We start from the raw sequence: 14,398 nt of genomic DNA on the forward strand, positions 1-14,398 counted from the left end.
ATGGGTGATTTGTTCAATTTGTATTCAATCAGATCTATTGTAAAATGGGTTTTTGGATTGACTAATACTATATAGTCATGAATGGTGAATCTGTAACATAATCACAGGTGTACATATTCAAGTATTTGAACAGCTCCAATGCAGTCATGCACAACTGACAAGTGCCAGTAAATCTGATTGTATTAGCTTTTAATCAATATAATTGTTGAATTCGCCAAAATGAACTGTTTGAATCTTGCGACAAAACTCCGAGTTTTTCTTCACACGAACCAGCAGATTTCATATCTCGGCAACTCTCCAGTGTCAATACTCACACAGAGTATTGTTGTCCCTGAGGGAGACGGTCTGTCGTTTCTGGTCTAGGGTTTGCTTACAAGACAGTATTGAGTCTGATTTTACTATTGGAAAACTCATTTTCTGCTCTGTTGTAGATGGAGAAATACTTTATAAAGATCAACCTTTATTGTTTCTTGAGACTTGCCATTGGCAGGGTTGTATGAATAACTACTAATTATAAACTCAAAAAGCAACACTACTACTATGAACCAGCATTTGGCTGAGGCTTTCCTTGTGCTGTACGCAAGTTTTGTTTCTAAACTAAATACTGGTTTATAGTGACGTTTTTTGAGCCTGTAACTAATGGTTGTTGTATGACCAACCGATGAAGAGTCATAAAAGAGACACAAGAGGCAGATGCTCAGAAAGTGTTTTTCTACCCATAATAGAATGCAGTGAGTTTGTCAATAGGAGTAGAGTCAAACAGGTGCAGCGGCTGTCTTGTAAGCAGATATCAAGTCGGCGATAACAGATCCTATCACTCAAACACAGCAATGTTGTGTTTGAATATTGACACTGGAGAGTTGCCGAGATATAAAGTCTCTGCTGGTTCGTAAAGAAATTCGACTCGGATTTGTTACGAGATCCACATTAGCAGGCTATTTTGATGGAGTCGACAGTTATATTGATGATTGATTAAAAGCTAATACAATCAGATTTACTGGCACTTGTCAGTTGTGCATGACTGTATTGGAGCTGTTTAAATACTTGAATGTGTATGCTTGCAATGCAACTCAAGATCGTGAAACACCGTTTGCAGTGTAATGTCTACTAAGGTCAAACCCTATCAGCTCCACAATGTCTATCATATTTTAATAAAAACACTATGTTTTGATGAATTGTTATATCTCGCAACGCCTTTCAAGAGTTAATTCTGCCACGCAAGTCTTGAAATCAGAAAGTCGAGCAATATCTTGTGTGGTAGCATTTTCAGGTGGAGCAGTATTGTATCATCAGAACATCGTACTAGTTGACAGACAAGATTTTGATGACAATGATTTACAATTTGATACGCTTTTGGGCAAAAGTAGTATAGATAGGGTACCGGATGATACCAATTTTCTTGATCAATGATTACCAGTGAATTATGTCCGAAGTTGCCAAAAATAGCAAGTTATCAGAGATGAGCAATCAAGGTCAAAAACAATGGTATAGAACACTGGATAGCTTATAAGTTTGAACTATCAGGAGTTTTCAGTGCCAGACTCACACCAACGCTTTATATAATACATTTTTGATGAATGTATATAAAGCTATCGCAAGTACGGTAACAAAGAATACCAATAGTTTTCATTGAATTATCAACTTAATTTCAATTATTTCTTCATTACTTGTATTAAACAGTAAGAATGAGATTAACGTCACACTTTGACTTGATGATGAAAATACGCAATGTCCAATATGCTTTTCTACAGTAATCACACGATTAATTCAATGCTTCAACGCAACTCATTTTGTCTGTTTGACATGCTCCAAGAAATGTCAACGAAAAGGTTATTGTGCTCAGTTTAAAACCACACGATCGTTCCACAATAAGCTCCTTGAGAAAACCATTAAACAACAAATGATAGCAATTACGAGGTTGATATAACACACTTGACCAACGATACCACACAAACTGGCATAACGTATTAGCTTCCTGATCCAAGTCTTTGGCAGATATACAACTATTTCAATAAAACCAAATGAATCAAATATGTTGAAGCCAACCATTCCCATTGAAGTTATTGACTTGCTGTTTTATCCAAGAACTAATTCCAAAGAAAGAGAGCAGGATGGAATGGATCGATTCTTCCAACAACTACTGGATACAACAGTGACATTGAAGATGAATAGTTTACATGATAATTTCTTTCACATCATCTGAATTAGAATCAACATCGCTCATAACAATTCTGTACAACTTTTCCTGTAATGATTGCTGTTTCTCGATGACTCTTGGCAGCATCTTTATGTTTGCAAAGATTCGATAACCCATCATTTCTAGATTAACCTTCGCATTGTCACAAGTTGGATAATGCTTTTTGAAAAAAACAACTAACCCATAATGTAGTGAATAAATGGTATCGTTTGTTTCATAGCAACTATCGCCTATCATTTCTTTAATCCTTTTATAGTGATTTATGTCGATGCCGCATAATAGACTGGCATTTTTCTTTCAAAGAGAATATTTTGCCTTTTAATAGTTTCGATGGATTAACCTCGATTGGGTTTTCTAGTCTAAACATGGAATCTGGAACATCATCTAACACAACCGCTTCTTCATTTCCAACGTAATTATACGCTACTTTCAACAGCGAATTATTGACACGCTTTTCAACAACTTGATAGATATGATTATTTCTTGGATCGAGATAAATTGTGTCCATTAGTAAATTGTTGATGTACTTTGATCTCGGATTTGAGCAAGGTAAATTCAACATGTTGTTTAAATCTAGTCTAGAAAATAAAAGATGCAATATTCAATCACAGCCACTATCATAGATAGTTGATAAGTTTAATCCAAGATAAAATTGAATATTTAATTTCTTTTCAAATGATAAACAAGTTCATCAGAAATGTCAAACATATTGGAAGAAACCCAAATTCATTTGAATGGAAATGCAGTGTTGATTAAAGGAAATGACAGCACAGTTGGTCTGTACAAGGTTCTTTTTGAAGTAAATGGTATTGAGAGATATCGATTTGCTATTAAATACAAGACGAAAGAGAAAACTAGTACAAACAATTGATTAGTTCAATTACAAATCTGGATGTCGGGCGGGCTAGAAAGGTTAAACTAAGATTCAAAAGCACATTCAAGGGATCTTCAGTGGAATGGACGATGCTAAAGCCTATCACCAACTTTTACAGTTACAAAACAAACAGAAAGAGAGCTGGACAAGAACAACGGTTGTTTTCACAATATCATATCAAGAAATATTCGTTTTGACCAAAATCAAAACCAATTCATTGGTCGAGACACTTGTTTACAAATTTAGATGAATTGAAGTTTACCACCAAAGAGAATCACAAAAGGCAAGCATTAAGATACTGGTTCGATATTCAATTCTGATATGTGCTGAGGAACATTGAAACTGATGATAGAGTTCAGTTTTATTCCTCTGATAATACCTGCTTTAATATCAATGATTCACCACTAGTTAATTCCACTATTGATACGGTACTAAACCAATTGGATGGTGATGATATACTGGAAAAATTGAAGTGTTCAAACTCCAAATGGAGTATTGAAAATATCTACGAATATGTACTTTTAACAACACCCATTCCAGAGGTATCAATAGGCGCATCTGTAATTCTACCTGATTTCATCAAGAATATCAAGAGTATTGTTTCATTCCAGTATGTCACAAATAACCTTTGTTTTTGGTAGTTTTGCTCGTTATAAGTATCCAGAAATCAGATTAGACAGATTATCAACGAAAGCAAAAGTCCATTCGAGCACTACTAACATCACTTTGTCCGAGTGTTGGTGACTTTATGAGGTTGTCACATATCCACTTTTCAATGTCTTGTTCGAGTCCAGAGTCTGATAAAGACAAATCTACAGTGTAAAGAGTGGAAACACTAAACACTTTGTCAAGTTCAGTGTCTTTACTACAAACTGAAAACCAAGACTTTGGCATGACAGAATCTCAAACATCGGCGATGAAATAACCCAGAACTATACAGCATAACGTCTGAGAACATTCTTTCAGTATTGTTGTACAAGAATGAGCACAAAGACCAGTCAACTGTAATGAGTTCGAAATAAAATGCTTCACAATAAGATTGGTACCAAATATGAGACTGTTTATCATGTATCTTGACATTTAGTGTTTCATTTTACATGAATACGACTGTAACAATTAAAAAGCAAAATTCAAGTAAATGAGCGGACACGATCGTTGTTTCAGTATGACATGGATTCAGCTACTATTATTGCTACTATCACCATAGTATTCTTGATATGAAGCCATTCGATCCCATCAGAGCTTTTTTGGACTTTCCAGAAGATGATGATATGTCTACTGAATCGAATTGTTTACCGCAGAAAGATATAGGATCACTTTTACACTGTTACCATACTCCAGCTTTAGCGAATAAACTACAGCCAGCAGAAGTGGCAGCCATTCCTGACATGAGCTATCTGTTCAACATTACTGATACTACTCCAGACCCAATATTCCATTTTCAACTTTCTCCTTCACTTGCGTTGAATGAATTGGGCACAGAAAATGATACTGCAAATCCACTAGTTGTGGCTCAGCATTCTGCTGCACATGTTGCATGCGGCCCGGTTACTCCCCCAGCCTCTGACATAGGCTGCAAATCTCCACATGAGCCGAATTCGCTCACTCATTCTTACCAGCAACTCTCTGACCGTTTAAACAATACTACTGGTGAGTATCTTGCTGCTTTTCTGTACGAATGTTTGGTTCAATTGTTCGACAGGGGATCTCATGCTGTGCGTATTACAGCCGATTCACGTAAAATGGAACTTGTATCTGCAGTCATTTTGCTTTGGAATATACGTTGGTTAAATATTAGAAATTGACTTTAAACATTCGTTGAGAACGGTGTTGGCCAGTAAACTGACACCAATCGTTTCATGAGATTGGCTGTTTATTATGTATTTTGATGTTTTTATCTGGTGCTCCATTTTACGTGAATATAGCTGTGATTACTGATCATTGCCATTTGCACTGAATATGGCTTCAGCCATTGTTAAGCAGTCTAAAATCACTATTATTATTCCTTACTGATTTAAATGCTGTATTATTCAAACAATGTGATACATATAGGCACATTCGATGAGTTTTCCTTGAACCAACATAAATCATTTGGGGCAAATATACCCTCGAAGCCAGACATTTCAAATATTGCACAAAATTGCACACACCCGCTTGCTTCTGCTACAAACAAAAATACAGATTTGTCTTCACCTGCTCTTCCTCTGCAAATCCTCTCGTCGCTAATATGGTCTGCAGCTGAAAATAATTCTGCAAAACTCGTATCAACTGAATTATTCCAGAATGATCAGGCTTCGCAAAAGAAACCCACATCTTGCAATACAAATATTTCATCAGCAACAGGATTCGGAGTATCTAGATTGTTACCACCACAGTTTCCTACAACTTCAGTGACACCGCCAATTATGGACAAACGGCAAGAAAGACTGATGAAGAATCGACACGCTGCTGATTTGTCTAGAAAACGCAAGCGTCAACAGGCCCATAAAATGGAGTCGTCGCTTGAAGAACTACAAACCCAAAACTTGCATTTGACTACTCGCGTTTCTCAACTGGAGCAATTAAATAAAGCGCTGACAGAGGATAATCTACGATTAAGTCGTCAACTTCAAATGTATGGCACTTCTTCCTTTTCATCCAGCCATGCACGCATTCGCACACACAGTGAGGATAGCAGTGCCAGCAATATCAACTTGAACAAAAACTCTTTTGACCATCAATCGCCGCATTCCTCCATCAGGCTTTCGCCATTTCCATTGAGTTTGACCAGTGACTCTTATGAGGATCTTTGGTTTAATCAGGATCTGGATCACACCCACTCTCCTTCAATGCCGTATTCTGATCCAATTATGGGTGCTAATACTAGCATTATTACTGGAAAATCACTTGGTGCCGTTTTCATGGTCGTTATGTTTTCCTTTGCAAGTGTGTTTATGCCCGGCTCTCTTATTTCAAATACCAGGATTCACGCAAGACCGCAGTATTCCACTGCACCTCAAAATTTTATTACATATGTTCCTAGCATACATAATGATGCACATACTTACCGATCGCAGTCATTTCTTACCTTGTCTCCTGCTTATCGACCCCTGATTGATCCTTATTCTTTTCAATCTAATCCAAGTACCATGTCTAACGAGCCTATTTCTGATTACACCCCTAGCACATATCTATCCAACTATTATTTGGATTTAAATTCTGACTCTGTGAAATCTGCTGTTTCACATCTTGCTGATGTTCAATTACCAAAATCAAAAACAAAAACACACTTTCCGAAAAATGATGCTTTAAATACGATTGCACTTTCTCTTGCACGACCCGAGTTTATTGCTTCACTATCCTCCATGGCTACAATGAATCCCCCAAATGCAGCTGGAGTTTTTCAGCGTCTTTTTCTTGAAAATCCATTTTGTAAAGACTCGAAAAATGTAGGTAATGCTAGTCTAATGTTCACAGATGAACAAGAGCAGTCCAATCAGATGGATCAAAAACGTCTCAATCAACACGATCCCACTTTGTCGACTCCTGTTGATCCATATCCTACCTTTTCCTCAACTGCTAACATGACGCTAGCATGGAGTGCTCTATTTGAATCTGAGCAGTACCGCACAATTTTACAACACATGGCTGGATCTTCTTTACAGCATTCCAGAAATTCATCCGATACTTTTGCATATGATTCGATCAAGCTTGTGCCATATCAATCATCTTTTCCAATGTGCAGCAACTTGAACGGGGGCATATGTCGTGTGACAGACGAATTGCGCTTTACCATTCTTGCCGATGTATCTACCACACAGCATGTAAAAGGCAATAAAAAGGAACATGATCTGGGCGGGCTATTGCAGTTGGATGTAGAAGTAGTGTCTGCCAAATGGGTTGGTACGTCACTTTATTAAATTAAAAATGACAATGTCTTGCAATATTTTGTCATGTTTAATCTTCACATTTTGTAGAGCCACATCTTTTAAAAATCAATAAAATATGAATTACAGTCGTATTCCATAAAACAGAACATTATCTTGTAGTCACTTTGCTTTAAAATAAATAATGATTGAGTATTCGTTGTTTTCCTATTGGAAATCGACTTTAATAGGCATTGTCAATCCTTGTTCCAAATACAACCTTTAAATGTCTTTTCTAATCTTTTGGCAGTCATACGTGATACGATCACCAAATTTGGAACCGAATTCATCTATTGCAATACATATATTGGGGTTGAATATTGTCAACCAAAACCCCTTTGTTATACTATAATCTCACAAATACGTTTGTGTTCTAGTTCAAAAAAGCAACCTCGGTAATACAACTATTGTTTCCATGTCAATCATCAGAAAAACTCTCAATCAAATAAAGAGTTCAAAGAGCACAACGCTGTTCAGTAAATTTGGTGAAAGCTGGCATCAATCATTCCAAGATTGACTGACCGTGTTTATTATGTAATTTGACACTCTGGTTTAGTGTTTTGTTTTGCATGAATACAGCGGTGAGAATATTTTACTCGACACGTCTTGTCTTTTTGAAAGCTGCAAATCGGAATATTTGCAAGACTTGAGGTTGACATCTTTGGAAAGATTGCTAGTGGCTTGCTGAGCACAGGAAAAAGAAACATGTACAGGAATTTTGCATGCTGCATGTACAACCGGTCTTTGGTGAACTAAAAGCGTGTTAGTGCTAGGTAAATTAGGGTTTCTGTTGGATTGGATTTGACGAGTTTGTTGACAAGAAGGCAGGTCAAACCTCTGCATATGTCGAGTTTTCAGACACTTTGCATATTTAATCATTACATCCTCATGACCTGTTTGCTCATTAATATCGGTGTCGCTTTTAGCATAGTGGATCACCTCATGTCTGCCTTCATCTACAAACCGATGGTGATCGTTACATCCACCTGACCCAATCCATACTTTACTAACATTGAACTCATCATTAGGAAAGCGCACTTTTTCCAACACAATACCAAGTGCTGGGTTACGTTTTTTCACCACCTGCATGATGGAGGACAGCCTTTCTTTGCATAATTTGATTTCATCTTGAATGTATATATATGCATCTGAAATGGTAGATTTAAGATCTTCACAAGGTGTTGCAGTGAATTTGAGTGTCAAAAGATTGGTGTTGCAAAGTCGAATACGCTCAGTTAAAGTTAGTGTTGCCGATTCAAAGTTTTGACGAGTAGTTTCCATTGGAAGCGATGTGTTTAAAGCTTGCGACGCAAACGATTCCTTGAGCGTAGTGGTAATGTGTGCAGTATGATCGTTGTAATGTGTGTGATGAGTAGCTGGTCGTGCATCTCCAATCTTGATTGCTTTTTTCAGTAAACCATTGGGTGTGTTTTTAACCACTTCAAACACAGCAGAATACCTGTTTTCTACCAATTGGTTAGTCCATATCTAATCAAAAATAGACTGTTTTGTCAATTGTAATCAAAACTTTCAAAATACAATTGAGTTGCTATTTTAAAAACCTGCCTTTCTGGATCTTCCTCAATGCCACATAGATAGTCACCACCAATGACGCCAATAACACCACCAATACCATCAAAAGGATGAAATCCAAGTTTTTCCTCTCGCTCCCGTTGTAAACTTCTTGATGCCAACCATGCTCTTGAACCTTTTTGTTTATCTTCGGCTGTAGTCATCCATCTTGGATCGCCTAGTTTAGTTTCTTTGCGCGCATTACCTTCAATCATTGTATTATTCATCATTTCTAAAAACCGCGCTGGAGTAATCTCTTCGCTCACAAAACTGAAAAATGCATCATCACGTTTGGTAACTTTTATCGTATAAGCCTCTGGAATATCCACATTTCCGACAGTGTAGAACGTAAAGGTAAGAAACTCTGTTTTCCCTTCATTTGAGTGATCTACCTCATGGTGATGAATTCGAACAGGCACGGTTTTGCTATAAACGGCTTCAGGGAGCATTGTGTCGGGTAAAGTTGTGAGAACAAATGCTTTTGTGTGGGTAGATCTTTGACTGGGCGTGATGGTTCGAGAAAAAGTGGTCTTGGTTGGATTGACAACCGATGGAAGGTAATGATCAAGAACAGTTGTCCAGTGTTTGGGCTGACGAACTGGGAAAACATCTGGCTCAAAATCTGGCGACAAAAGCAAAGTGGGTTGATGTCTAGCAACTATATCCAATACATGTACAAGCGCAGATTTGATATCTCCGTGATACTTCTATTTAAAGTGATGTTTATGAATGCAAGGTTGGTTAGAAAAATGTGTTGGTATAAATATTGACAAATATTAAACGTACTTTAGTGCGAGCGTAGTCTGCTTTGATATCTCTAATAACTTCTTGCCACTCTGATGGTACAAAATCGATTGCAAGTAGATCTACTCGTCGATAGTTGCGTACAACCTCGGTAAAATTCAGACTTGCAACAGTATTGAATCGATCAATTTCTAACAAGGCCTTGAATCTTATTATATAGACATACAATGAAATTAGTCTGCTAGGTTTTTGTTACAATATAGATACTATTTAAAGTATATACTAGACTACTCACTGATTAGGATACTGGACACACTCCAAAACACGATCACGTACAAATTGTCCAAACCCATCAAAAGTCTGTGGGAAGATACCTTCAGTCGCAGCTGGCATTTCCCAGTTCATGTCTTTCACCAATGTCGCAAAACTAAATGGTGTGCACACAAATTTCCAATGGAAAAACACATCCTCTGTAGGACTGGTTATAACGAGTTTGTGACACTGCGGAAACGATTTTCCAGTAAGCGGGTAAATCACGATTCTAAGAGTAACGATGCGAGTTGCTGGTGGAGTTTGGGGTGGCTGTCGCTTGTGAAGTTTAGATTGGGCATGAATGGGTTTAGAGCACGATGGTGTATATGAACATGTTGCTGGAAAGTCCCTGACCCACGCGTGTTGCGTCAAGGACGAAGATATATGACTGGAGCTGATACAGTTCCGGTTTATATTCTCAGCAGAAAGCAGTTCAAGTTTGTTATGACTCGGACCTAAAGATATATTTTTATCTTTGTTGGCATTTGGTTGATATGGCTGCTCAAACACTCCAATTCCATGACTGTCGCTTGAACCTTTAGACTCGAATCGAGCCCGTCTTGCAAATGCAAAACTCGGCAAAATGCTGGCATGTAGCGGCGGTGTCCATATTGGACCTTCCGCTTCTTGGTGTGGCATGAACAGTCTTGGTGGTGAGTGCTCCATGTTTAAGCTATTTTTGCAAGTCAGTATTTACAGCTGCATTCACGTAAAATGAAAGTATTTATATCCTGTAGTCGTTATTTTTGAAATAAACAATGTGTAATATTCGTCGCGCTTCCTATTAGAAATTGGCCGACATTTTCAATTGAATGAATACATTGATCATCATATGATGCCCACAAACTATAGTTTTAAACTGAGACTATCCATTCTTGGTACAATCCTAGATTTTACGATTGCCAAACTTTAACCTGAATTCATCTATTGCAATCCAGATACTGGGTTTGATTACTTTGATGTTTCCAAACTTGTATTTGTTGTGTCTTGAAATCACAGATATGTTTGCATTATAGTTTGGAAGAACAAAGATTGCACGTATCAGTAATTCAACCGTTGTTCCCATTTCGATCATCGGAAAACCCCAGTCAACTAAAAAATTGTCAAAACTAAACTTTGTCCAGCTCAAATGAACCAATTCATTTTGCTTATATCTGACTTTATTCAATTTATAACACACGTACCATCCAATTAAAGCCATGGACGGCCAAGAGAACAACTATAATACTGTGTATTAATCATTTGCGCGTCGGTTTTTTCGTACCTCGTGAATCACCTTCTTTTTAAAAAACTCCCAATGCCGTCTCTCCATATATGCTGACTGTAATTGCTCTATTGGAGTTCGATCTAAACTCTGGTTTAACAAAAAATTAATAATCATCCTAGCGCTCGCCAACCGACAGAAATCAATCCTGGGTATTGTCATGACTTCAACTTTAGTTTTGGCAATCACAGATACATATGCCATGGTATGAGTGCTAGAAGGATCTTGACTGGATAAAAACTTGAGGTACTGATCCTTGTCAAATGTTGCATCTGACATCCATTGATCCAGCTTGTCAACATTGGAAGGTATGTCAGGAAAACAGTCATATTCATTAAGCTCCCGAACAGTAAGAGGCTGATCAAGACGTTCTTCGTCGTCTGCAAGGTTGACAGCTGAGTTGTATGGGCGAAGTCGTGTGCGAGTTGTAGTGTGCCCCAATTTGACTCGTTTTTGCACAAATGGAACTATTTTTATACATCGGCATGTGCCTTTGATGATCCAAAAAATATCCAGATTGTCCGTGCCCTCGAGAAGAATCTTTTCGTTGGCGGCATAGGTGATGCATTTGAAAAAGTGAGCGGCTTTTTCCAGAAAGCCGTCGTCAGATGACTTCATGTATGGAATAAGCGAAAGTTGTGAAATTCGGTTAGTGATGCTCCTTTCGTCTGTAGTTTGTGCAATCTATAGGTTTTACGGCAAGCGTTAGCTCATGAAAATCAGTATTTACTCTACAAAATCCAACAATAAAACTACTTTGAAGAAATCGGCTAATTAGAGATTCCATATGATATTGGGTAGCAGAGTTATAAATTTTAGTAAGCCGAGGTCTATCGCGAATATTTTTTGAAAGCACAATTGCCAATTACATTTATTTATACGCAATAGCTCAGTGTAAGTTGTTGTACCCACGCAAGCGGTTCGCCGATCATTGAGCAAATTCATGGTGCGATCACCAAAACTATCTCCAGTATTGAGAACATTGATCTATTCACATATTTATCATATTGAGTTATTGGTTAAAACAGCTTAAACTCCCAAAATGTCTGTCAGAATTCATGATACCCTATATTTTAGTCCATCTTTGATTTTGAAAATCTCCACCTGTCCGTGCAGTATAAAATAAAATGCCATTGAGATATGACCTTCTTTTACCAACAGTTTATCCTATAATGATTGAATCAGTTATGATTAGTAAAATCGATACGCTTGGCCACTACAGACAGTAAACCTCGTCAAGTAATATAGTATATGCGATACCATTGGAAATTTTTCCAAGTACATAATCTCTATAAATTGATATCTCTGATTGAGACTAAATCTAGCAAAGCTACGCAATCGAATAGACAATAGCCGCTCTAAATTAACCAAGGATATCTGACTACGTGTCCGTTGATAAACTTCAATTAGTTCTTTAACCTAAAATAGGCGACAATGTAAACTCAAATGTAAGTTGTGTAATGCCGATACGTATAAAGCACATTAGTTATATTATCACCAAGACTTGCTTTATCTGAAAGTGTTGGATCAATTTCACTCTTCATGTCACGCAGCATATAAGATAAACTAGATGCCTCAATTAGAGGTGCCTCCTGAGTACTTTGAATCCGCTGTGAAATCCCACTATATATACAAGCAAGTCGCCAGCCCAGTTTCATGCAAGCTGCAACTATACGCCAAAGATGCCGGTATAACACACTTTTTCGCCTGGATTTCGATTTAGATGGCTGTAATTGCTTAAATTCATACAAATCTATTGTAGAGCTGGGCATGGTTTGTTGAGTATTTGATTGCACTATACTTTGCTGCAGTTTAGACTGAGACCCAAATTTTTCATAAAACCCTTTGTGAAACTGGACAGATCCACGGGATGATCTTACCATGATCTGCTTAATGGTTGATGCTGTTTCCTTCACTTCCCTTTTTTTCAAAGTCGTGTGAGAAAGGTCCTTTAGTAAATCTGATGCATTAATTTGATTGTTGCTGAATTTGTCAGACTCATTGTCCAATGCACGTAATGTGCAATGGGTTGGATTTGAACACGACTGGGGATTGATTGGGAGCTTGGCCATCTTTATATCAATAGAACATCTACGAGAATTGGCGAATGATTTTGCAGGTGTATAAGATTTTTCTAAAGGCTGACTTGTATCCAGACCATACATAGCAATCGTGTTACTATTATCTGGAGTGTAGGTAGCTGGCTCTTGATAAAGATGTGGCATCGGGTGAAAATTTTGCCTTTTAGATTTGGTATGCTGACTATCAACTATGATACTGCCTTCAAGAAACGATTGCTCAGGATCAATAATGCTCTGCATCGCAATATCTGAACTTTGGCTTGAGTTCTCTTTAAAATCAATTGGTTCTAATTTATAAAATTACATTATAGTAATCAGGCATTGTATTAGTCATAATCGACTTTTTGTCAAGATAACCGACTTACTGATGCAATAAATTGTGCTGGGAGTTGCACACAATAGGAATACCATCCAAACTGCTCACCTAGTATATGCGACACGTTTTCTGGTTTTGTATCATGATCTGTCAAAGAAGTGTGGGATAGATTAAGAAAGTGGTGAATATCACTTCCATGAGTCGAAAACGATAGTCGAGCACGTACAGGTTTTTTGAAAGAAAAGGCATCAGGTGGGCTGTTTTGAGACGTTGGGGAGTGACTCTCAGATCTTAACTTTGGCTGTTCTTGAGGTATTGAGGATTGGGCACTGAAACGTAAATTAGCTTTCATCACCTGGAATGCATCACTTTTTCCAAGTAAATCGGTCGAGTCGATGCTATTTCCTAAAAAGTCCTGCACCTTTTCTTTTGTTGGATTTATACTCGAAGAGGGGGGTGTAGACTTGATACGTAGCTTTGAAGGCTGACTGTAGATGGAGGCATTCAAATCAATAGGAATCAAACGACCGTTTATTGCAGAGCCACGACGAGTCTGAGCATATAGAGTACTATTGATGTTTTCGGACAATCGATCTACTAGTGGTTTTGCTGATTCTGTCCCATGATTAATGATCCGATTATTATCACGGAGCGCAACAAATTGCTCAGCATGGTTTGTCCCATTGGAAGGCGGCGGTGGAGGAAGGAGATCTGAGGATGGCAGGAGTTTTGGTGAAATATGATTGGCAGTAGTGCTACGCGTTTTTGAGGTGGGTGATGTGCTGGAATGTGTCGTGGCAGATGGCACGTTTGCCTGTATTAGAGTTGGCTGAGTATTTGGAACATGGCCTGTTTGAGCAGTGTCATGCCGATATACTTTTGTTTGAAGAGACGCATTTAAGTCAAGTGCTCGGGGCTTAATCAAGCTGTCTGGGCGAAACTGCGTTTGGCTTTGTAATTGAGAGGGGTCGTGTTTCTGCCGATGTTGTCTATCACTCGGTTTGACCAAAGAAGGAAGATGAGCCATTTCGTAATCAGGTAAAGAATGCAGCTGGATTGCGAATTTCAGTCAATCAAAATAGTTGTTCCCAAACTGGTGTACCAACGATATATAAAATGCAAGATACGCCCAA

The 14,398-nt window shown here is 37.9% G+C and overlaps 3 protein-coding genes across 3 annotated transcripts; 1 reads left to right on the plus strand and 2 right to left on the minus strand.

The window, feature by feature from the left end:
- Positions 1 to 2,894: 2,894 nt before the first annotated feature.
- BATDEDRAFT_23406 (uncharacterized protein) lies at positions 2,895 to 7,059 on the plus strand (the record flags this gene model as incomplete). Its single annotated transcript, XM_006677210.1, has 5 exons — positions 2,895 to 3,003; positions 3,480 to 3,681; positions 4,279 to 4,721; positions 5,124 to 6,953; positions 7,028 to 7,059. The coding sequence occupies 5 exons, from the start codon at positions 2,895 to 2,897 to the stop codon at positions 7,057 to 7,059; spliced, it is 2,616 nt and encodes an 871-aa protein (XP_006677273.1).
- Positions 7,060 to 7,460: 401 nt separating this feature from the next.
- BATDEDRAFT_86842 (uncharacterized protein) lies at positions 7,461 to 10,323 on the minus strand. The gene is made up of 4 exons (XM_006677578.1): positions 9,588 to 10,323; positions 9,335 to 9,500; positions 8,539 to 9,255; positions 7,461 to 8,464 (listed from the first exon to the last, which is right to left on the minus strand). The coding sequence occupies exons 1-4, from the start codon at positions 10,268 to 10,270 to the stop codon at positions 7,529 to 7,531; spliced, it is 2,502 nt and encodes an 833-aa protein (XP_006677641.1). The 5' UTR covers positions 10,271 to 10,323; the 3' UTR covers positions 7,461 to 7,528.
- A 515-nt stretch (positions 10,324 to 10,838) lies between these two features.
- Positions 10,839 to 14,292, minus strand: BATDEDRAFT_23408 (uncharacterized protein; the record flags this gene model as incomplete). The annotated part of the gene is made up of 7 exons (XM_006677211.1): positions 10,839 to 11,552; positions 11,625 to 11,638; positions 11,738 to 11,855; positions 11,934 to 12,035; positions 12,129 to 12,287; positions 12,350 to 13,236; positions 13,374 to 14,292. The coding sequence occupies 7 exons, from the start codon at positions 14,290 to 14,292 to the stop codon at positions 10,839 to 10,841; spliced, it is 2,913 nt and encodes a 970-aa protein (XP_006677274.1).
- Positions 14,293 to 14,398: the final 106 nt, after the last annotated feature.

Source organism: Batrachochytrium dendrobatidis (assembly GCF_000203795.2).
Source record: "Batrachochytrium dendrobatidis JAM81 unplaced genomic scaffold BATDEscaffold_3, whole genome shotgun sequence".
Classification (NCBI taxonomy): domain Eukaryota; kingdom Fungi; phylum Chytridiomycota; class Chytridiomycetes; order Rhizophydiales; genus Batrachochytrium; species Batrachochytrium dendrobatidis.